This window comes from Lipotes vexillifer, unplaced genomic scaffold, assembly GCF_000442215.2.
Source record: "Lipotes vexillifer unplaced genomic scaffold, Lipotes_vexillifer_v1.1 scaffold242, whole genome shotgun sequence".
NCBI classification, from domain to species: Eukaryota; Metazoa; Chordata; class Mammalia; order Artiodactyla; family Lipotidae; genus Lipotes; species Lipotes vexillifer.
Window position 1 is genome coordinate 929915 of NW_006771376.1, and position 24609 is coordinate 954523.

The window sequence follows — 24609 nt, forward strand, 5'->3', positions numbered from 1 at the left end:
GGGTGTCGGGGGGGCAGGGTACACTTTTTAAACTGCATATCCTAGTCCCCCTCAACTGTTCCTTTTGCACAACGGTCAGCCTCAGGTGCCTGCCATTGTGCAGGTATTACTTCAGTCAGGGTCACTTCAGTGCTTTGAGATGGCTCTTGTCCCAAGCCCCTCCCCTCCCTACTCAACCCCATCATTTTCTCTGGCTCAGAACAGAAGCCCCAGTTGAGGATCAGGGTTTGCTGTGTGACCTCCGCAAGTCATTGCACCTCTCTGGCCTCCATGGGTGGTTCTCAGCAGAGGGCACCCAGCAGAGTCTCCAGCAGATAAGAGTACTGGGGCAGGAGGTGTGAGAAGGCAGGCTGGACTACCTGGAGGAGGGCCATGTGTGCCTGGGGCTGGACAGCAAGACGGCACCCCTAGACGTGTCCCCCAAGAGCTGCGGGGCCCACTCAGGCCAGCCTCGGTCCCACCACAGGCTGAAACCAGAGCATCTGTGGGAGGCGGATGCCCTCTGCCGGATGCAAAGGCAAACCACATGGCAGGTAGCCTAGGCCTGCCAGCCAGGGATCCTTGAGGCCTGGGGACCCAGAGTGGTTGCCTAGGGAAGGGCAAAGCGGGAAGGGTGCGGGCCCAGCCCAGCAAACCCACCACCCTGGCTGGCGTCACCACCCACCCTCTGTAGCCACTCCACCCACTGCAGAGCCCTGCCATCCACACTGCCTCTGATCCAGACACCCATCTATACCTGCCCAGCCCCCCAACCCCCTCTACTCCAGCCCATGCCCCCCATACACCTCCCCCGCATGTCTTCTCATCCTCCAGAAAACCCTCTGTCTCTCCATCCGCATGCCTCTCTTCGACCCTGTGTCCTCAGCTACCTCTGACCTTCCTCAACCTCACTGTCCCCCTCCATCCTCCTCCTCCTGCACATCCTCTTCCTGGCTTTCACAGCACTGGCCAGTGTCACCAGGGGCCACCTCCTTGAGGTCAAGCCCAGAGGCTCCCTCTGCAGGTTGGGAAGCTATTGTGCTTTCTCCTTCTTTCAAAAACTTTTTAGGGCTTCTCTGGTGGCGCAGTGATTGAGAATCTGCCTGCTAACGCAGGGGACATGGGTTCGAGCCCTGGTCTGGGAAGATCCCACGTGCAGTGGAGCAAGTAGGCCCGTGAGCCGCAACTACTGAGCCTGCGCGTCTGGAGCCTGTGTTCCGCAACAAGAGAGGCCACGATAGTAAGAGGCCCATGCACCACCATGAAGAGTGGCCCCCGCTTGCCACAACTAGAGAAAGCCCTCGCACAGAAACGAAGACCCAACACAGCCAAAAATAAATAAATAAACAAATGTGGGGTTTAGAAAAAAATGAAAAAAAAAAACCCTTTTAAACTGTGAAATACAATCCCTGTGGAGAAAATTGCACTGAACATAAAAATACTGGGTTGGCCAAAATCTTCGTAAGATCTTATGGAAAAACCCAAATGAACATTTTGGCCACAACCCAATAAAACACAACCAAATTATTATAAAGCAAACATCCATGAAACCACCACCCAGGTGAAGAAATAGAGTATCACCAGCACCCAAAGCCCCTGGTGCCCCTCTTCTCCTAGATGTAGGAGGAAAAAGGGTGGGAGCAGGCCGACAAGGCCAAGGCCACAGAGCTTCAGAAAGGAGGGGAGATGGCCTCCTGCTTTGGGTAATGGCCCATTTAGTAGTACAGACAAACCTTCCCTTTAGATAACCTGGACCCTGGACCCACTTTGTTTCTTTATACTGTCATCACCTCCGTATGCCTCCCTCATCGCTATGGCCTAATAGTCCCTGTTTTTAACTTTCTATAAAGGGCATCACGCCATGTGTGTTTTATTTTATGTATAGTTCTTCTGCTCAACTTTTTGTGTGAGATTCATCTGCATGGTTGCTTGGTGCTGTGGGCCCTCTTTTTCATTGCTGTGTAGTATTCCACTGTGTGGGTTTCCCCCACCCCCTTCTCTTATCTACGTCCAATAATTCCTCACTGTCCCATCAGCTCTTTATACGTTTAAGAAGGTGACTTTTACTTTGTGTCCAGGTTTTTAAGTTATCTAAAGGGAAGGTTGGTCTATATTACTGAATGTGCCATTACCCAAAGCCGAAGGCCATCTCCCCTCCTTTCTGAAGCTCTGTGGCCTTGGCCTTGCCAGCCTGCTCCCACCCCTTTTCCACCCACCCCTCTGGCAATTTCCCTGAACTTGAGGGCTCCTCTCCCACCACCAACCCTTTCATTTGCCCTTGAATCTCCTCCTGACTCTACACTTCCCCTGACTCTGGAAAATCTCCTTCCTTCCAACGCTTCCATCACATCTGGCGGGCTATCCTCCCACCCCTCTATCTCCAGCTGAGATTCTTTCGAAGCTTACAGCCATCAGCCGCCTGTGACCACCTTCCCCCGGAGGGCACGCAGGTCCCTCACACCCAGCACCAGTTCCTTGTCCTCTGCACTCCGTGCATATGCACCTCCTCCCCCCAGGGCTCCAGATTCTGACTCCTGATCACTCCTCCGTGCTCTCGTCCCTCGCATGGTCCTCCCCCCCTCATCTCCATGCCCATTGCCTCCACCTGGCACAGGTCCCAACACGTTCACCAGGCTGGCCGTTACTGGCCTTCGTTCTCCTCATTGGTACTCCCTGCTCAGAGCCAGAGAGAGCTTCTCACAGGCACCCACTGCCCCGCAGCCGAGGCCCTTCAGCGGCCTTCAGGATGGAGTCCAAGCTCCTGAGGCTGGCCTTCAAGGCTGTCTCCTGTCTGCCCTGCCACGGCTCCAACTGTACCCCTGCCTCTCCTCCCCGCACCCTGCTCTCACCTGCTTTGTTCCTCATCACACACTCTCTCACCTCTCTGCCCTGAGAGCCCACTCCCCACCCCCAGGTAACACCGACTCATTCCGAAAAGTCAGCTCAGATCATCACTTCTTCCAGCAAGCGCCTTCCTGCCTCCCCCCTCCCCCGCCCCAGGCTGGGCTAAGAGCCTCCTTTGAGTTTCCCTCTGTCACAGGCACTTCCTGCCATCTCCTCAGTGTAGAGGGGAGCCCACTGCAGGTGGGGACAGTCTGGGCTCCTCTGGGCTCCGAGTCCCCAGCATAGCACAGACGCGGCACTCAGCAAGTGTTGGTTGACTATGTGTTGACTGAGCTGCTCCCAGTCAAGGCTTTATAACTGAGTTTCTGAGACCTTGGGCACACTGCTGTCTCCTAGCCTCAGTTTCCCCATCTGAACAATGAAGGTATAAGGACTCTTTTGGCCAACATAGTTGGTAGTGACCACAGGGATATTTGAACATCCCCACTTGGATGAGGAGCCTCCTCTGATTCCACCATAAGAAACTTATTTGTGGGGGAGACAGGCAAGCATTGCCCTCTTCAGGCTTTTGTGAAAGATAACCACCACCCCTCCTCCTTAACTAAAGGTAAGAGAGGGTGAGGTGTATGCTGGGCCTCAGTTTCTGTAAAGTGAGAGCAGTCAGATAATCATACCTTCTGTGCTTGGTACCCAGGTCTATTGTCCGAATAGTTTTTTAAAAAAAAAAACAAAACACTCAAAAGGTGGTGCAGAGATGGCGGTAGCATCTCCAGGCACCCTATATGCCAGGCCAGGCTGGCCCTCCTCACACTCCCTGACTCCACAGCCACTTCTTGAGGTGGGGTTATTTTCCCATTCCACAGATGAGGACACTGAGGCTCAGAGAATAGTTACAACCCTTCCAGAGCCAGAGAGGGGGTGTTAGTGCAGCAAAGGCCACCAGTACCCACTAGCAGGGGAGTTATTCGAACCCAGGGCCACCTGACACTTCTTACCTCAGCTGGCTCTGAGAGCTGGGGTCCTGGTGGGGGGTGTCAGTGGGTGAGGGGGGTGCAGTGGGCACTCAGGGTCAGGAACAGGTAGAGTCAGTGTCCCTAGAGGGTGTGCTAGCCCAGAGAGGAGAAGGGATGGGGCTAACATCCCACCCACACCCCCACCAGAACAGCCTGGGAGTTGGGGGAAAGGGGGAGCAGGCAGAGGGGCAGCACTGCAACAGGAATCTGGGTCATGGTGTCCTGTATGTTCTCAAGGCTGGGCTGTGACGCAGAGCATGGCCCTGAGTGCGGAGCCCATCCCAGTCTGTGGGGAGAGGTCAGGGCTGCAGTCTAGAATCATGGCTCAGCTGTGAGGGTGGGTGGAGCTGGGGAGGAGGGGCAGGACCACCAGGCTGCCTCCTCTCTGGGTCCCCTGGGACCGAGGGCTCCGGCCACGGTAGAGACTGAGGGAGGGTAAGCCAGGGCCAGGTCCCCCTTCATCCCTACTGGGGAGATTTCACTCTCAGAGAGCAGCTCGGCTGGGGATGGTGTAGGGGCCTGTGGAAGGGCTAATCTCCAAGGCGTGGAGTCCCCAAGAACCCATCAGCCATCCGGATGAGGCAAGGGCGCCCCACTTCATCAGGAGGCATGCTCTCCATCTCCTCCATTTCTTTTTTTTCCTTGCTCTGGGCCTCATCTTTCTTTGTCAAGGAGGAGGGGTGAGCTCTGCTCACCCCCAGGACTGCTGAGTGAAAAACAACAGAGTATTAGAAAGGGTGAACCCCTGAATGAGAAGAGGAGCTTATTAGACCCATGGGGTAGACTAAACGCTGGCAGCGCCTTCCCAAGGACTCCATCCATGCACACGTGCATGTGTGCACACACGTGCACACCCAGGAGCGGCACACACTGTCAGTCCTCATGCAATTATAAATTACTGAGTGGACTATAAAATGTCAAAGGTTAGGTAGTCGGAATGAGGGAGGGGTTCTCTGCAGATAGTTCAGCCTGAGTGGAGGTGTGAAGGGGGAAATAAGTGTGCTGGAGGGAAAGGGCGGGGTCAATGGACATGAGGGGGTGGCTCGTAAGAGGCCTTGAATGCCAAGCCTCAGACTTTGCATCTGAGTTGATGCAGAGCCAGGAGGAAGCTGATCCAAACCTCAGGAGCTCATTCTGAACCACAGCCGTGAAGATCTCAGCCCTCCACCCGCACACACATAGACGAAGGTGTCCCGGACCCCAGCATCCAGCAGGGTTCTTCCCCTCCTAGGGCCTCTCTCCCCCAACCCCTACCTTGGGCAGGGATGATGCTGACATCCCGCCCACACCGCACACCAGAACAGCCTGGGAGCTGGGGGGAAAGGGGAGTAGGTGGAGGGGCAGCACCACAACAGGAATCTGGGTCATGGTGTCAAGTACAGCACCCATTCAAACAAATGCACAAAACATAAATGTATTCACAGCGATGAATCATCACAAGGTAAACACACACATGTAACCCCACAGGTCCTACAAGTCAAGAAGAGTGGCATTGCCAGCACTCCGGAAGCTCCCTCATGCCCCCAGTCCCCCACCCCCCACTTCCCCAAGGGGATCTAATACCCCGATTTCTAACTCTTTTAAGTTTGCTTGTTTTTGAAGAAACTCTATATGGAATTGTAGACGACGTACCTTGTGTCTGACTTGTTTGGCTCACAATTAGTTTGAGAGATTCCTCCATGTGGTTTCACGTGACCATCATTCATTCATTTGTATTGCTGTATAGTATCCCATCGCATGACTGTCCCCCCATTCTACTGTGATGGGCACTTGTGTTATTTCCAGTTTGGGATTATTACAAACAATGCTGCTAGGAATGTTCTTACCCCGCTTCTTAATGCATCAATGTGATGCATTCACATTTTTACTCGGTATATACTCAGGAGTATAATTGCTAGATCATAGGCTGTGCATGTGTCCAACTTGAACAGGATCCAGTATCCAAGCAGTTCTCGGAAAGGATGGTGACACTTCCTGTTCCCCCAGCAGTGACTAAGCATTCTACTTGTTATATATCATCACCAACATTTGATATGGTCAGGGTTGTTTTGGTTTGGTTTTAGTCATTGTGGTGGGTGTATAGTAGTATCTTATTGTGGTTTTAAATGACTAATGAGGGTGGCCACCAGTTCAGATGATTATTGGCTTATTTTGCCAAGGGCCAGTTCAAATCTCTTGTCCATTATTCTATGGTGTATTCTGTCTTTCTCTTATTGATTTGTGGGAGTTGTTTTTATATCTGAATATGAGTCCATCATCGGTTGTGTTTGTTGCAAGTATATTCTCCCACTTTTCCTGCCCATTTCACCCCCTTAATGATGTCTTTTCATGAATAAATGTTCTTAACTTAAATGTACCCAACTTATCAATCCTTTCCATTCTGGTTCATGCTTTTGTGGCATGTCCTGTTGTGAAAAAACTTTCCCTACCTGTTGTGAAAAAACCTTCCCTACCCCAAGTGCATAAAGATATTCTTATCCTTGTCTTCTAGAAGCTTTATCTTTTACATTTAGATCTACAATGCATCTGGAATTTACTTATTTATTTATTTTTAAATTAATTAATTTATTATTGGCAGTGTTGGGTCTTCATTGCTGCACGAGGGCTTTCTCTAGTTGCAGCGAGTGGGAGCTACTCTTCGTTGCGATGCGTGGGCTTCTCATTGCGGTGGCTTTTCTTGCTGTGGAGCATGGGCTCTAGGTGTGCGGGATCCAGTAGTTGTGGCACATGGGCTCAGTAGTTGTGGCTTGCGGGCTCTAGAGCACAGGCTCGGTAGTTGTGGCACACAGGCTTATTTGCTCCGCGGCATGTGGGATCTTCCTGGACCAGGGCTCAAACCCGTGTCCCCTGCATTGACAGGTGGATTCTTAGCCACTGCGCCACCAGGGAAGTCCTGGAATTTATTTTTAGTTATGGTATGTAGTAGGAGTCAAGTTACCCTTTTCTCCAGATAGATATCAAATTGATGCAGCACCATTTATTAAAATTACAATCCTTTCCCTGCCTCCCTGTAACACCATCTTTGTCATATATTAAGGGTCCATGTATGTGTGGGTCTCTTTCAGGGCTCTCTCTTGTTTTGCTTTGGTCTGCTTATCAATCTTTGCATTTATATAACCCCGTCTTAATTATTGTAGCTTTATCATAAGTCTTGAAAGCTGATAGAGCAAGTCTTCCCACCTGTACTTCTTCAAAAATATTTTGGCTACTCTTGTTCTTTCTATTTCTCATAGAATCAGCTCATCTATTTCTACACATACACATAGAGTGTTATGATTTTAATTGGAAATGCATTGAATCTATAAATCAATTTAGGGAAGAACTAACTCTTTAAAGATTGCATCTTTCAATCCAGAAACATGGTATAGCCCTCAATGTATTTAGGTTTAAATTATTTTTAATTGATGAGTAATATATGGATGAATTCTTAGTAAAACTGCAAAACATAGAGATTAAGCAAGTGTTCCTTTCTCTTCCCCAACTGAGCAGTAGCCACTGTTAACTATACATCTGCATGTATGCACTCATGCACACACATGTGTATACACACACATGCACACACACATACCAGTGACAGATGGGATCATATTAATTTGCCACATTTTTTTTTACTTAATGCAGTGTGGACATCTCTGTGTCAGAATAAGTGAATCTAGGTCACTGTTTTTTTAAGCTTTACTGTTTTAGACTTTATTGGATAATTGGTATTACATGCATTTAAGATATTTTATGTGCTTATAAGTATACTGTATTAGACCATTCCATAATTTTTATTAAATTCAGTTTAGAAAATAGTTTATGTATTCTTATATCCTAAGATTCTTCATCCTTATAGGCAAATGTGTGTGTTCCGCTGGTGTGAAATTGCTTGGTGTAATCGTTAACAGGCTTAAATGATGAAAAGTTGGTTCTTCGACACTCTGCAGGGAAGTTGGGAGATTTGTTTTATAGTTAATGTAGATTTTGCTGTAATTTCAAACCTTCTGCTCTCTTAACTGTACTATACACAGCATGATATAAGAGTAGGAAAACTGACAGAATCAACAAATGACAAGGTCAATTTTGCTTGCTTTATACTTTTGGATTAAGCCTATATCTAACACTTCCAAATAGTTCTCCACTGGAGGATGTTAGAATCCTCCCAATATTAAGCACTATTTTATTATTTTTTCTCCATTTTCTTTTTGAATTTTATTTTATTTATTTTTTATACAGCAGGTTCTTATTAGTTATCTATTTTATACATAGTAGTGTATATATGCCAACTCCAATCTCCCAATTCACTACACCACCCCACCACCCCAATTTCCCCCCTTGGTGTCCATACGTTTGTTCTCTACATCTGTGTCTCTATTTCTGCCCTGCAAACCGGTTCATCTGTACCATTTTTCTAGATTCCACATATATGCGTTAATATATGATATTCGTTTTTCTCTTTCTGACTTACTTCACTCTGTATGACAGTCTTAACTCCATCCATACCTCTACAAATGACCCAATTTCGTTCCTTTTATGGCTGAGTAATATTCCATTGTATATATGTACCATGTCTTCTTTATCCAGTCGTCTGTCGATGGGCATTTAGGTTGCTTCCATGACCTGGCTATTGTAAATAGTGCTGCAAAGAACATTGGTGTGCATGTCTTTTTTTATTTTAATAAAGAAAAAGTTTATTCTCTCTTCCTCTCTGCATGTGTCTTTTTGAATTATGGCTTTCTCTGGGTATATGCCCAGTAGTGGGTTTGTTGGGTCATATGGTAATTCTATTTTTAGTTTTTTAAAGAACCTCCATACTGTTCTCCATAGTGGCTGGATCAATTTACATTCCCCCCAACAGTGCAAGAGGGTTCCCTTTTCTCCACACCCTCTCCAGCATTTATTGTTTGTTGATTTTCTGATGATGCCCATTCTAACCGGTGTGAGGTGATACCTCATTGTAGTTTTGATTTGCATTTCTCTAATAATTAGTGATGTTGAGCAGCTTTTCATGTGCTTCTTGGCCATCTGTATGTCTTCTTTGGAGAAATGTCTGTTTAGGTCTTCTGCTCATTTTTGGATTGGGTTGTTTGTTTTTTTGCGATTGAGCTGCATGAGCTGCTTATATATTTTGGAGATTAATCCTTTGTCCGTTGATTCGTTCGCAAATATTTTCTCTCATTCTGAGGGTTGTCTTTTCATCTTGTTTATAGTTTCCTTTGCTGTGCAAAAGTTTTAAGTTTCATTAGGTCCCATTTGTTTGTTTTTGTTTTTATTTCCATTACTCTAGAGGTGGGTCAAAAAAGATCTTGCTGTGATTTATGTCAGAGTGTCCTTCCTATGTTTTCCTCTAAGAGTTTTTTTTTTTTTTTTTTTTTTTTGCGGTACACGGGCCTCTCACTGCTGTGGCCTCTCCTGTTGCGGAGCACAGGCTCTGGACGCGCAGGCTCAGCGGCCATGGCTCACGGGCCCAGCCGCTCCGCAGCATGTGGGATCTTCCCGGACTGGGGCACGAACCGGCGTCCCCTGCATCGGCAGGCAGACGCTCAACCACTGCACCACCAGGGAGGCCCCCTCTAAGAGTTTTATAGTATGCAGTCTTACATGTAGGTCTTTAATCCATTTTGAATTTATTTTTGTGTATGGTGTTAGGGAGTGTTCTAATTTCATTCTTTTACATGTAGCTGTCCAGTTTTCCCAGCACCACTTATTGAAGAGACTGTCTTTTCTCCATTGTATATCCTTGCCTCCTTTGTCATAGATAAGTTAACCATAGGTGTGTGGGTTTATCTCTGGGCTTTCTATCCTGTTCCATTGATCTATATTTCTGTTTTTGTCCCAGTACCATATTGCCTTGATTACTGTAGCTTTGTAGTATAGTCTGAAGTCAGGGAGTCTGATTCCTCCAGCTCCGTTTTTTTCCCTCAAGACTGCTTTGGCTATTGGGGGTTTTTTGTGTCTCCACACGAATTTTAAGACTTTTTGTTCTGGTTCTGTAAAAAATGCCGTTGGTAATTTGATAGGGATTACATTGAATCTGTAGATTGCTTTGGGTAATATAGTCATTTTCAAAATATTGATTCTTCCAATCCCAAGAACATGGTATATCTTTCCATGTGTTTGTATCATCTTTAATTTCTTTCACTGGTGTCTTATAGTTTTCTGCATACAGATCTTTTGTCTCCTTAGGTAAGTTTATTCCTAGGTATTTTATTCTTTTTGTTGCAATGGTAAATGGGAGTGTTTCCTTAATTTCTCTTTCAGGTGTTTCAGCATTAGTATATAGGAATGCAAGAGATTTCTGTGCATTAATTTTGTATCTGCTACTTTACCAAATTCATTGATTAGCTCTAGTAGTTTTCTGGTGGCATCTTTAGGATTCTCTATGTATAGTATCATGTCGTCTGCAAACAGTGACAGCTTTACTTCTTCTTTTCCAATTTGTATTTCTTTTACTTCTCTGATTGCCATGGCTAGGACTTCCAAAACTATGTTGAATAATAGTGGTGAGAGTGGACATCCTTGTCTCGTTCCTGATCTTAGAGGAAATGCTTTCAGTTTTTCACCATTGAGAATGATGTTTGCTGTGGGTTTGTCGTATATGGCCTTTATTATGTTGAGGTAGGTTCCCTCTATGCCCACTTTCTGGAGAGTTTTTATCATAAATGGGTGTTGAATTTTGTCAAAAGCTTTTTCTGCATCTATTGCGATGATCATAGGTTTTTATTCCTTAATTTGTTAATATGGTGTATCACATTGATTGATTTTCCTATATTGAAGAAGCCTTGCATCCCTGGGATAAATCTCACTTGATCATGGTATATGACCCTTTTAATGTGTTGCTGGATTCTGTTTGCTAGTATTTTGTTGAGGATTTTTGCATCATATTCATCAGTGATATTGGTCTGTAATTTTCTTTTTTTGTAGTATCTTTGTCTAGTTTTGGTATCAGGGTGATGGTGGCCTCGTAGAATGAGTTTCGGAGCATTCCTTCCTCTGCAATTTTTTGGAAGAGTTTGAGAAGGATGGATGTTAGCTTTTCTCTAAATGTTTGATAGAATGCACCTGTGAAGCCATCTGGCCCTGGACTTTTGTTGTTGGAAGATTTTTAATCACAATTTCAATTTCATTACACGCGGTTGGTCTGTTCATATTTTCTTTTTTTTTTTTTTTTTTTTTTTTTTAAGGCCTCTCACTGTTGGTGGCCTCTCCCGTTGCAGAGCACAGGCTCCGGACGTGCAGGCTCAGCAGCCATGGCTCACAGGCCCAGCCGTTCCGTGGCATGTGGGATCCTCCCAGACTGGGGCATGAACCCGTGTCCCCTGCATTGGCAGGCGGACTCTCAACCACTGCGCCACCAGGGAAGCCCTGTTCATATTTTCTATTTCTTCCTGGTTCAGTCTTGGAAGGTTATACCTTTCTAAGAATTTGTCCATTTCTTCCAGATGGTCCATTTTATTGGAATAGAGTTGCTTCTAGTAGTCTCTCGTGATGCTTTGTATTTCTGCGGTGTATGTTGTCATTTCTCCTTTTTCATTTCTAATTTTATTGACTTGAGTCTTCTCCCTCTTTTTCTTGATGAGTCTGGCTAAAGGTTTATCAGTTTTGTTTATCTTCTCAAAGAACCAGCTTTTAGTTTTATTGATCTTTGCTATTGTGTTCTTTGTTTTTATTTCATTTATTTCTGCTCTGATCTTTATGATTTCTTTCCTTCTACTAACTTGGAGTTTTGTTTGGTCTTCTTTCTCTACTTCCTTTAGGTGTAAGGTTAGATTGTTTATTTGAGATTTTTCTTGTTTCTTGAGGTAGGACTGTATGGCTATAAACTTCCCTTTTAGAACTGCTTTTGCTGCATCCCATAGGTTTTGGATTGTCATGTTTTCATTGTGATTTGTCTCTAGGTATTTTTTGATTTCTTCAGTGATCTCTTGGTTATTCAGTAATGTATTGTTTAGCTTCCGTGTGTTTGTGTATTTTATGTTTTTTCCCCTGTAATTTATTTCTAATCTCATAGCATTGTGGTTGGAAAAGTTGCTTGATATGATTTCAATTTTCTTAAATTTGCTGAGGCTTGGTTTGTGACCCAAGATGTGATCTATCCTGGAGAATGTTCTGTGTACACTTGAGAAGAAAGTGTAATCTGCTCTTTTCAGATGGAATGTCCTATAAATATCAATTAAATCTATCTGGTCTATTGTGTCATTTAAAACTTGTGTTTCCTTATTAATTTTCTGTTTGGATGATCTGTCCATTGGTGAAAGTGGGGTGTTAAAGTCCCCTACTATTACTGTGTTCCTCTCGTTTTCCCCTTTTATGGCTGTTAGTATTTGCCTTATGTATTGAGGTGCTCCTATGTTGGGTGCATAAATATTTACAATTGTTATATCTTCTTCTTGGATTGATCCCTTGATCATTATGGAGTGTCCTTCTTCGTCTCTTGCAATAGTCTTTATTTTAAAGTCTATTTTGTCTGATATGAGAATTGCTGCTCCAGCTTTCTTTTGTTTTTTTGTTTGTTTGTTTTTTTGTTTTTTTTTTTTGCGATACGCGGGCCTCTCACTGTTGTGGCCTCTCCCGTTGCGGAGCACGGGCTCCGGACGCGCAGGCCCAGCGGCCATGGCTCACGGGCCCAGCCGCTCCGCGGCATGTGGGATCTTCCCAGACCGGGGCACGAACCCGTGTCCCCTGCATCGGCAGGCGGACTCTCAACCACCGCGCCACCAGGGAAGCCCTCCAGCTTTCTTTTGATTTCCATTTGAATGGAATATCTTTTTCCATCCCCTCACTTGCAGTCTGTATGTGTCCCTAGGTCTGAAGTGGGTCTCTTGTAGACAGCATATATATGGGTCTTGTTTTTGTATCCATTCAGCAAGTCTGTGTCTTTTGGTTGGAGCATTGAATCCATTCACATTTAAGGTAATTATCGATATGTATATTCCTATTACCATTTTCTTAATTGTTTTGGGTTTGTTTTTGTAAGTCCTTTTCCTCTCTTGTGTTTCCCACTTAGAGAAGTTCCCTTAGCATTTGTGGTAGAGCTGGTTTGGTGGTGCTGAATTCTCTTAGCTTTTGCTTGTCTGTTAAGCTTTTGATTTCTCCATGGACTCTGAATGAGATCCTTGCCGGGTAGAGTAATCTTGGTTGTAGATTCTTCCCTTTCAGCACTTTAAATATATGGTGCCACTCCCTTCTGGCTTGTAGAGTTTCTGCTGAGAAATCAGCTGTTAACCTTATGGGAGTTCCCTTGTATGTTATTTGCCATTTTTCCCTTGTTGCTTTTAATAATTTCTCTTTGTTTTTAATTTTTACCAATTTGATTACTGTGTGTCTTGGCATGTTTCCCCTTGGATTTATCCTGCCTGGGACTCTCTGCGCTTCTTGGACTTGGGTGGCTATTTCCTTTCCCATGTTAGGGAAGTTTTTGACTATAATCTCTTCAAATATTTTCTCGGGTCCTTTCTCTCTCTCTTCTCCTTCTGGGACCCCTATAATGCGAATGTTGTTGTGTTTAATGTTGTCCCATAGGTCTCTTAGGCTGTCTTCATTTCTTTTCATTCTTTTTTCTTTATTCTGTTCTGCGGCAATGAATTCCACCATTCTGTCTTCCAGGTCACTTATCCGTTCTTTGGCCTCAGTTATTCTGCTATTGATTCCTTCTAGTGTATTTTTCATTTCAGTTATTGTATTGCTCATCTCTGTTTGTTCTTTAATTCTTCTAGGTCTTTGTTAAACATTTCTTGCATCTTCTCGATCTTTGCCTCCATTGTTTTTCAGAGGTCCTGGATTATCTTCACTATCATTATTCTGAATTATTTTTCTGGAAGGTTGCCTATCTCAACTTCATTTAGTTGTTTTTCTGGGGTTTTATCTTGTTCCTTCATCTGGTACATGTCCTCTGCCTTTTCATTTTGTCTATCTTTCTGTGAATGTGGTTTTTGTTCCAGAGGCTGCGGAATTGCAGCTCTTCTTGCTTCTGCTGTCTGCCCTCTGGTGGATGAAGCTATACAAGAGGCTTGTGCAAGTTTCCTGATGGGAGGGACTGGTGGTGGGTAGAGCTGGCTGTTGCTCTGGTGGGCAGAGCTCAGTAAAACTTTAATCCACTTGTCTGCTGATGGGTGGGGCTGAGTTCCTTCCCTGTTGGTTGTTTGGCCTGAGGCGACCCAACGCTGGAGGCTATAGGCTTTTTGGTGGGGCTAATGTAGGACTCTGGGAGGGCTCACGCCAAGGAGTACTTCCCAGAACTTCTGCTGCTAGTGTCCTTGTCCCCGTGGTGAGCCACAGCCACCCCCCCGCCTCTGCAGGAGACCCTCCCACACTAGCAGGTAGGGCTGGTTCAGTCTTCTATGGGGTCACTGCTCCTTCCCCCGGGGTCCTGATGCGCACACTACTTTGTGTGTGCCCTCCGAGAGTGGAGTCTTTGTTTCCCCCAGTTCTGTCAAAGTCCTGCAATCAAATCCCACTAGCCTTCAAAGTCTGATTCTCTGGGAATTCCTCCTCCTGTTGCTGGACCCCCCAGGTTGGGAAGCCTGACGTGGGGCTCAGAACCTTCACTCCAGTGGGTGGACTTCTGTGGTATAAGTGTTCTCCAGTTTGTGAGGCAACCACCCAGCGGTTATGGGATTTGATTTTATTGTGATTGCACCCCTCCTACCATCTCACTGTGGCTTCTCCTTTGTCTTTGGTTGTGAGGTATGTTTTTTGGTGAGTTCCAGTGTCTTCCTGTCAATGATTGTTCAGCAGTTAGTTATGATTCCGGTGCTCTCTCAAGAGGGAGTGAGCACATGTCCTTCTACTCCACCATCCCGAACCAATCTCCTCTCTGAATCTAGGTTATTCTTTGTATGTACTGCTTGTATCCAGTGACTGAGCGTGCCCTAGAATAAAACCATAAACTGCAGTGCATGGAGCATCCTTGAACATGTTTTCTTGGACCAATGTGTGCTCCTCAAAAAGAGATAACCCTAAAGCAAAGAAACCCATTTGGATACTAATGTAATTGTTCAGAGCAGACATGATAAGAGCCTGAACTAGGCTGGAGAGGGAAAGGAGATATGAATTCCCTTTCCAAAAATATCATGTGCTTCCTCTTGACAGTCTACTGGACCTCCCAAATCCCTGTCCATCAAGGGGCTGCTATAAATTGAGGATGTAGAGCAGAGCAGAGGAGAGAGCAAGGGAACCCAGGGTGAGGGTAGCAAGGAGGAAGAGGAAGGGGTCTGGCCTGTTGATTAAAGCTGGCACTAGAACAGAAATGGGGTGGGATGAGAACTACTGCCTCCAAGTCATGTCTGCCCTAGGCAGGGCCCTGAATCACAGACACTGACTCTGAGCTTCCAGATACTCCATGCTTCTCCCATGAGAGGAATCAGAGGCTCAGAAAGGTGAAGGGGTCTGTCCAAGCTCACTCAGTGAGTCAGTGGCCAAGCTGGGCTTCTGACTGAGTCCTGACCACAAAGCCCTGTGTGTGTGCAGTCTCTGGGCTGAGTGTCCTAGTGAATGAAGCTGTCTGAGGGCACCAGATGGGCAGATCTGGAGGAGCCAAGACCTGAAACTTGACTGGGGCAGGTGCTGGGGAGATGGGCCCAGCACTGGCACCATTTAGAGGGAGTCTAGCCAGAAGGCTAGACAGCAGCAGGTGACAAGTGGTGTCTGATGAGCCCCTGCTGTCTGGAAACCCCTCCCCAGGCAGCCAGTGGCCCACCATGCAGCAGGTTGAAGGCAGTGGCTGGGAGTCAGGCTACATCCTCAGTCAGCATGGGGCCCAGTTGGGAGTTGGGGACAGAGCTCTGCTTCCTGAGGACTTGGGAGCCCGTTCCTGGCCAGGCCTAGGAGGCCCACTCCCCACAGGCAAGGCCTTCACAGTCTCAGGAAGGACAGGGCTTAGGAAGCTCCTGCTGGCCTCGCTTCCCTCCTCCCACTCCTCCCCCAAACCTCGCTCCTACCTCCTCCCCCTCTACCGAGCTTCCCAGCTTCACATTTTGGGTCCCTCTTTTATATTTTGTTGTGCTATTTATATTAAAAAACTCCCTTTCCAAAACTTTTTATAAATAACAGTAGGAATTTCTGATTATGAGACAAGTACGTGTAAATATAGCCTATTAATTCTCCTATGCACAAACAAGGGCAAACTTGAATTCTTTTTTTCCCAAATTGAGGTCATAATTGTTTTTAGTAACCTGCTTTCATCACTTCTCAACATACTGTGAAGTTTCCATATATGGGGGCATCGTGGCAGGATTGCGCAGCGTTTAAGAGCACGGACTCAAGTGCCAGCAGGCCTGGATCTCAGACCTTGACCCTGCCACTCATTAGTTTTGTGACTGAGCACACTACTCGCCTCTCTGGGCCTTGGATTCCTCGTCGGTAAAATGAGGATGATAATAGTATCCGCCTTCATAAGCTAAATGAAGGAGGTGGGCCTGACTTGGTACATAGTAAATGCTCAATGAACACCAGGTATTCGTATTATTGTTACTCCTAACCTAGTGACAGAGCCTGGCATCCCGTCCCCACCTCACAGCCTAGATCCTGTAGCTGGATCCCAACCCTGACCCTGAGTCCTTTTCTGGATCTCCCGGGCTTACCTGCCCCGTGTCCCTTCACGGCCCCTGGGCTGCTTGGGAGGCTGGTGCCTAGGGTTGGCTCCCAAGAAGATTCAGCGAGATTTCAGAGAGATTCTTCCCTGGCTTCTCAGTGACATGAGGAAGAAGGGGGGCATTAGAGAAGGGAGAAAGGAGACGGGAAAAGGTGGAGAAATGGCCCTGATTTAGCCCGGACCTGGAAACCTGGCCCTGGAGCCTTTCAAGTCTCCATCGCTCATGGGCTTCCTCACCTAGTGTCTGAATCCTGGGTCCCCCCTAGCCGGCCTCCCGGGAAAAGGTGTCACCCACCAGGAGAACACATTTGTGCAGCTGCTCTCACACGGCCAGAAGGGGTGAAAACCCTGTCATGACCACCCCTCCAAGGAGTTGCTAAGACTTGAGGGCACAGCTTGGGATTCTCTCTGTTCTTTGGCCTCGGGAGTGACCCACTGACTTGTAGATATTGGGTGGGGGCTACAGTGGGGCTGGGGGTTCAGCTCTGAGCTCTGGGGTCCACAGGAGATGAACAGCTACCGGCAGGCCATGCAGAAGATGGCAGAGGACATCCTGTCACTGCGGAAACAGACCAGAATCCTGGAGGCAGAGAACCAAATGCTGAGGAGCCAGCTGACCCAGGAGGGGATAGAATACGACACAGACATCACTGACAGAGCCCAGAACCTGGGTGAGGGCGTACAGGCGACCAAGGAAACAGGGTGGCAGGAGCCTTTCCCAGGACACAGGCTAGTAGGAGCCTGGCTGGGTCCTCTCTGAGATGGGAAACTGAGAGTCCAGTCCTGTGTCAAGCCGCAGGACTGAGAGACCCCCCCCCGCCCCCCAACTATGCCGATTTGAACTGGGAGGTGCCTCCTCCCTGAGCCAGGTCCTCCTCTACCAGCATCCATGAAGCAGAACCTGCTGCTGAGTGAGCTGGACACGAAGCAGCTGAGGGACAAGGTGCAGCATCTGCAGAATGAGCTGATTCGAGTGAGCCTGGGCTTGGAGGGCAGAGGGGAAGGGGGCTCGGGAGGGAGCGTCTGGAGAAGCGTCTGCGGCCAGAAGGAGAGGGACGTAGGGACCAGGGGGCCAGGGCAGTGGAGAGCCGAGCAGAGTGGCCTGGGGTGGACCCTAAGGGTCAAGGGCACCCCTGCTTTCCCCCGTTTCCCCTCCCTCCCCCACCATCAGAAGAATGACAGAGAAAAGGAGCTGCTCCTCCTGCACCGGGCTCAGCAGCCACAGGCGGCGCTGCTGAGGCGATACCAGGACAAGCTGCAGCAGATGAAGGCGCTGGAGGAGACCGTGAGGCACCAGGAGAAGGCAGGTGCCAGAAGGGCCAGGCTGCCCAGGCCCAGCCACACACGGGAAGGTGTGGAGACCCTAGGCCATCCCATCCTCTGTGCTCTGCCCTGCAGGTGATTGAGAAGATGGAGTGGGTGCTGGAGGACAAGTCGCGGGAGAGGAACGAACCCCTGCCGAACAAGCTTCAGGGAAAGCCCAATGTCGGTGAGTCTCTGCTCCCCGGCTTCTGTCCCATCCCTGGAGGCCCTGCCTTCTTGGAGCCTCTCAGTTTCAGGAGCACCTTCAAACTGCAGCAGAGGGTGCTAGGTCCCCTCAGTACTCAATCAGGCACTGAGCACTTCCAGAGGTCCCCCAAGCTCCCTTCTCCTACCACGGAGTCCCTCAGAACACATGGAGGGGACACAGTGTGTGAGCCATGCTAGAAAGAGGCTCAGACCTTGCAGAAGATGCTCTGAGATTAGAGCGAGCAGAGATGGGCTACCTGCAAAGAGGGGCTGTCTGGGGCAGCAGTTCCCAACCTCTTAACTCCAGGACCCTTCAAATTATTTGCTCATCTCTCTGTATCTTCAAAGAGTCTGCTTCTATAAAACACACAAAACATTTTTGGTTAAATCAGTGATTTGCTTTCTCCACTGATGTTAACCAAAGCCACCTAGAACTGCCAATCAGAGGCAGCTCTGATGAGCAGGAAAGAACTAGGTCACCCTGCATCAGGCCAGCCCAAGCAGAGAATTTCTGTGCCACCTCACTGGGGACCCCCCTGAGCACAGCCCTGTGTCAGCCTTCACTGCATGGGGGTGTCGGTAGGGGGGCATTTTTGAAGGTCTTTAAGAAACAGTGAAAGCTGGGCCCACCTTTCAGGAACCCTGAGCTTAGGGTGAGAGATGAGAAGGCAACCTAGGGAGGGAAAACAGCCAGGCACAGGCCTGGGGAGTGACGATGCCAGGAGCAGAGAAGGGAGGAAAATAGAGGTGAGGAGGTGAAACAGACCCAGGACAAATGGTGGGGGAGTGATCAGAGAGAACATTGGGGTCATATTCTAAAGAGCCTAGAACAATGGCCTGAGGAGGAGTATGGACCTGATCCCAAGGGCAGTAGGGAGCCATTGAAGGCTTGGGAGCAGAGGAGGGGCATAAAGAAGTAAAGCGCTGAGGCAGATTGGACCAGGGACAGGTAGGCAGGAAAGCCCATCTCATGAACATCTATGGCCACATTCCACAGCCTTCCCCATGCTCTCAGCCTCTGGCCTTCCCCCTGGTCCAACGGGAGAGAACCTGCCTGTTGACCTTTACTCAATGCTGCTGGTGGAAAACTCGAGGCTGCGGGCAGAGCTGGACAAGAACCGCCGCCAGTTGGCCCCCATCGTTCTGCAGCAGCAGGCCCTGCTGGTAAGAGCCACCAGCACAAGCTTGGTCTGGGCCTGCCTGCGCAGGTCACCAGGCACCCAGAAATCACTCAGGCACAATCCAAGTTGAAACCCAAGACCAGGAGCAAGGTTTCCCAGGGTCTCCAATGTGCCTGGGGTCTCCTGGAAAGCCTCTGGCTCTGAGGCCTTGGCTCCTTTCCCCTGGGAACACACATGCGTCTGAAAGCTTCACCCTTACCCTCATTTAGCATCCTGGGAGAGAAAGCAAGCCCCTAACTGACCCCTGACCCCATTTGCCACCTGGCTGCCCTGCAGTTGGGCTCCAAACAGGCCTCTCAGAACTCCATTCTGGAGCGTTTCCTGGGATTGGCACAGCCTTAGAGAGCCCTTTCCCCCCATCCCAGGTGGACCCTGGGGAGTTGGGAACAAGAGGAGACCTGGCAGAGAAGCTGCAAGAGACAGATGGCCCAGGCCACTGCAGGGGTACCCTGCCCACATAGGTGGGTGTCCCTGGACCCTCGCTATCTCCGAGGCTGTTACAGGTGCCCCTGCTTTATGCAAACCCAAGGACAGAACATTTGGAATTACAAAAGCGGGGTGGGCTGGGCACAGGAGAGTTTTTCTCTTCATCCCAGGACTCGCAGGAGGTGAATTCTGTTTGAAAGCACACCTGATGCATGGACGTCCATGTAAAGTGTGGAGGATGGGGGACCCTTGCTTTACAAATAGATCCTTCACTTTACAAAATGACCCCCAGCTCAAGATTCCTTTCTGTGCACTAACCTAGTGCCTCCTGGTGCATTTTACATTTAAAAATTGGTGTGTGAAAATTTCATACAGTCAAAATATGTGGGGAGAACAGCTGTAAAAAAGGCACATGCCAGGTCTGAAACTCCGGGCAGGGATCTGAGGCTCGTTGCCCTCAGGATCTTGGGCCCTGGGTCTGAGGCTCTGCATCGTGGAGCTGAATTTGGAACTCAGAGCTGGCTGATTTCTCCCTCAGTGTCACCTGGCCTCCTGAGCTCACATAGCTACAGCCCACAGTGGGGACCATGTGTGAGTTTCTGCTTTGCCCACAGGATCTTCTTGCCAATAATTCAGACAAGTTTAACCTCCTAGCCAAGCTGGAACGCGCTCAGAGCCGGATTCTTTCCCTGGAAAGCCAGGTAGGTGAGGTGCAGGGGTCACACAGGCCAGGTAGCCTCACCACTCAGCCTGAGACCAGGCTCAGCCTCTGTGTTTCAGAAGGGTCGGGGCTCCCTTTGTGACCAGGGCCAAGGCTGCACGTTTGAGAAGGGTTGGGGCTCATCGTGAGGAGTGTTGCAGCTCAGTGGTTGAGGACTGACGGGACTCTGCGTGTCAGGAGGGTCAGGGCTCATCGTGACCAGTGTTGGAGCTCCGTATGTTGGTGGAGCCCAGAGAAGGTCCGTCAGTTGTATTCAAACTGTCGCTTGGTCCACCCACCCTTGTTATCCTGAGGTCTCTTGGGAAGGTAGCAGGCCCACGTTGCCCAGGGTTTTGCTTTCTGCTCAAAGAGCAGGCTGAGGTTTGGGCTGTCCCAGCTCTCAGGGATGGGTGCTGCTGCCCAGTGGTTCTCCATCTGTTTCTCTTCGTGTCTATAGTTAGAGGACTCAGCTCGACGCTGGGGACGAGAGAAGCAGGACTTGGCCACACGGCTGCAGGAGAAAGAGTACGGCTTGAGGCCCCCTTCCAACACGATCATCACAGATGAGTCCGTGAGTGATCCCTCTGCAGGAGCTCTGTGGGGTTCGGGGGGTGGGTATGGCAGCCACACACACACACACACACCCGAGTCACTGGACCTTGTGAAAACCTGTCCAGGGGGCCCTGCTCCATGGCTGGTAGTCAGAGACCTGGGCTCAACTTCTGCTCAGTTACCAGCTGAAGCCCCTGCCCCATCTCAATCCCCCGCCTGTCTAAGGGGAATAGAGAACCCTGCCAAGACACCCCCTCCCCTTCGGGTGGTGATGAGGATCAAAAAGGAGGGGCTGTTGTTGACAGTTTGCCCACGGGGCATTTCTCGAATGCTGTGGCACTGGCTGTACTTTAGGACTGGATTTGCTCATGGGTAGAGTAGCTGTGGCCCCCACTCCACAGTGCCTAAGATTCTCCCATGAACACGCACTTCTTGGGCCACTGCAGTGCTGCAGACCTGCCAGAGGTGGGGGCATGTTGCCAGAGAGAAACACTGCCAACTGCCCAAGAACAAATAGGTTTATTCACAACTGTCCCTCAAGCTCAGCCCTGGGCCACACAGCCCCCCAAAGAAAACCCCCTGATTGCTTCCGCTCTTGAACCATCAGTACTCTGCTTATTTCCAGCCTGCTGGAAAGGCCTGAAAAGGATGGGGGAACTGGGTGGAACACAGGGCTACCTTTGCAAATTCACCCGCTGAGCCCTGGAGACTTCGGCAGAAATTAGGTATGACCTGCTGTGGTGAAATGGGTTTGGAAATCTTTGAGAAGTCATAGCCTGCTGGATTTTGGATTCTCTGAGGCATGACTTGCCAGGCAAGATGCATTTTATTGAGTCACCCTGCTGGGGGCAGGGGCGTACTCACTTCATCTTGCTTTGCCCACCACAGAACCCCTCCACCCTCTCCAAGAACCAAAGGCGGCCCTCCAAGCTGGACCCCTTGATGCCCAGCTCAGAGACTAAGCTCAACAAGCTCTCTAAATCCCAGCAGACTGAGTCCTAGCAGACCTCAGTCTTGGAGCAGGCCTCCCTCTCTGTGTACTGAGGAGTCTCAGCCCCACTCCCTAAAATGACTTTATTAGACGCTGAGGTCAGTAAGCATGCACCTCTTTCATTGAGCAGGGCAGCCTGGAATGCCTTAGCTTCCTCCTTCCAGACCCCACTCTGGGCCTGCGTCCTCTGCTGTAGCCCTGTAGCCTCCTGCCTGTCCCAGGAGCTACCATCTTTGGAGAGCCAGAGGCCATAGTGGACCCCAGACAGGGGGCGGGTGAGGGTAGGGGAGAAGAGGCCTTCCAAAGCAGGATCCAGAGAGACAAGACCTGTCCAGACCTCTGGAAGAATTGAGACCACCAGAGGCGAGCTGGTGTGAGAGGCTGGAACTTCCTTCCTGCACCCAAACATCTATCATATCTGAAATCCCTTTTTTCAAGTTTGGTTTATCTGTTTCTTGAGAAGGGAAAGACTTGAAGCCTGCCTGTAACAATCAGTTACATGTTAGTATGAAATACCCCATTTACCAGAGCTAGGCTGAGCTGGGAATATTGTGTCTAAATGTGTCCAGGGACAGAAAAGCAGATAGGGCCAGAAGAAAGAGCCCTCCACTGAGAGTTAGGAGGCCTGGCTTCTAGCTACAAGCATGCTGTGTGACCTTGGGTGACTCAAGCAAGCTCTCTGGGCTCCAGTTGCCCCATCTATCCCCAAGGAGCTTAACATCCTTGACAGTAAGGCCCTTTCCAACACTAACATTTCCAGGCAAAGATGATTCAAGCCTGGAGAAAGGAAAGGAAGCAGGAAGGAGAGAGAAAGACAAGAAGGAAGAGAATTGTGATGAGGAAAAGCAGAAAAAGGCTCCAAGAATGGACTCAGAACCTGCAGATCCTGGGAGAAGAGGCCAAGCCAGCTGGGCTGCTGTCCCTAGTGGCACTAGCCCCCTGTCTACCTGAAGAACTTAGAGTTGGGTAGCCAAGGGCCAGGAAGGATCAGGTATCTGGTCAAGCCAGGAGTCATGAAGCTCAGAGGGGGTTAAGGTGGCCGAAATTGAGACCATTGTCAGGCAGTCCAAATAATGTACCAAAGACTCTGCCCCAGTCTCCCTGCCTAATGCCCAGAGTTCGGACAAGTGGGCATGTCCCGCTGGAGCAGGAAGTTAAGGCCTGGGGAAGCCCAGAGAAGGGTCAGGTGGGGTAGAGGAAGCATGCTGTCCTCTCGTCACCAGGGTCGGTCACCTCACGCCAACCCCTCACCCACAGTCTCTTCACCACATCGTCCCTGGACATGCCCAAGACTCTGGCTGGACCTTGGCAGGAAGTCCTCATGACCCCGCAGGGAATTCCCACCCAGGGCTCAGCCAAGCAGAGCCCTATACGAGCCTCCTGATAGGTGGGCCTGCCCTGGTAGCCAAGATTGGCCCACACCTCTCAGGCTGCCCTGTACTCTCTGCAGAACTCTGCCAAGTTCTTTGTCCCTCTGCCTGCTGCTCCAGTAGCTCCTGGTGTAGCGGCAATAGCCCTCCACCAACTCTGCCTCACACCCAACCAGGACAGCAAGGGAGGTTGATCCTGCTGGCTCCTGAGCTGCTGTAGGTGGGTGGGTCCCAGCAGAAATGGTGTCAAGTGCAGCTGCTTTGGGTTCCCCATTCACGCTCAGATCTATTTGCTGATCTGGGTCAGGGAGCATCTCTACAGGAGTGATGGATACCTTAGGGGTCAGATGGAAATGAAAACACTTTACAGAGTTCAGCCGTTTATTGCCTTCATGGGATGGGAGAAGAGGGGGAAGAGGTGGGGTGAGAGAGGGGTGCCTCAGCTGAGCGCCAACTCCATCTGGCCAGAGATGGCCAGAAAGGAGCAGGGGTGGGGACCAAGCACTGGAGATGCGGACACTTCCATGGGTCCCACCCCCTTAGGCCGTCCTCCCACACCCCTGCTAGCCTGATTGGCAGGAAGGGCAGTGCCCACCCTCTCCAATCACGCCTGGGGTGGGTCCTGGTTGAAGGGCTGGAAGACAAGGAAGATGGGCTTGTCGGGCATCAGGATGAGGTTGAATATGGTGTCCACATCACTGAGATGCTGCAGTTCAACCTTGAAGTTCTCCAGAATCTGAGAAAGAAGGGTTGTGGGCTTAGGAGAGAGGCAGGGAGGGTCTGTCTCCCCCAGGCCAGGCTTATTCACCTGTGAGCAGTGCCTGTTGAGTGTGATCTGAGAGGCTCCAAGGGGTCTACTGCCAGCTCCTATTGAATCCTGCACAGAGCCTGAACACGCCACTAGTGCTTTGTCCCCTTGGTTCAGGCTTTCACTTTGGTTTCTACAAAACCTTTCCCGCCCCACCCCCATCCCATCACCGCTGTGGGGAACATATGACCAGGGAGCACCAGTGGGTGGTAAGGGGATTTGCCCAGAGAGGAGACAGCAGGGAATTGTGGAGGAGGGGAGACAAAGTAATGGGAGACAGATGTCCTCAGGCTTGACTCACATGGATGAGGAAGAGGGTCATCTCGAGCTCAGCAATCCGCCGGCCCACACACTGCCGTACACCCCAGCCAAAGCCCAGGTTCCGAAAGTGAATGAGGTCCCTGTCTTTACCCAGCCACCTGGTTGGGTCAAACTTGTCCGGATTCGAGAAGAAGGCAGGGTCTCGGCCCATGGCATAGATGGCCACTTGCACCAATGTCTGGGGACACAGTGAGCAGAGGTCTGAGTAGGCCTCACCTCCTCACAGCCAGGAGCATTACCCAGCATCTCCACTCCCGGTCTCCAGCCTGGCTACCCAGCTGTGCAGCACAGGACGCTGCCCACTATGTGACCTTGAACGAGGCCTCCCCCCCCCCCCCCCCCCC

General features: G+C 49.4%; 2 protein-coding genes across 2 annotated transcripts in view; one reads left to right on the forward strand and one right to left on the reverse strand.

Annotated features, from left to right (window-relative positions):
• The window catches only part of CCDC33 (coiled-coil domain containing 33), a 117696-nt gene extending 95919 nt beyond the window's left edge, over positions 1-21777 (forward strand). Inside the window, exons 12-19 of the mRNA XM_007446714.1 lie at positions 16913-17078; positions 17292-17464; positions 17579-17692; positions 17806-17896; positions 18932-19080; positions 20138-20224; positions 20681-20794; positions 21664-21777. Coding sequence (XP_007446776.1) covers positions 16913-17078; positions 17292-17464; positions 17579-17692; positions 17806-17896; positions 18932-19080; positions 20138-20224; positions 20681-20794; positions 21664-21777 — 1008 coding nt within the window. The remainder of the gene's footprint in view (positions 1-16912; positions 17079-17291; positions 17465-17578; positions 17693-17805; positions 17897-18931; positions 19081-20137; positions 20225-20680; positions 20795-21663) is intronic.
• A 1726-nt stretch (positions 21778-23503) lies between these two features.
• Positions 23504-24609, reverse strand: part of CYP11A1 (cytochrome P450 family 11 subfamily A member 1) — a 13932-nt gene continuing 12826 nt past the window's right edge. Inside the window, exons 8-9 of the mRNA XM_007446670.1 lie at positions 24246-24443; positions 23504-23872 (exon numbers count right to left, since the gene is read on the reverse strand). Of these exons, the coding sequence (XP_007446732.1) occupies positions 23741-23872; positions 24246-24443 (330 nt within the window). The 3' untranslated portion in view covers positions 23504-23740. The remainder of the gene's footprint in view (positions 23873-24245; positions 24444-24609) is intronic.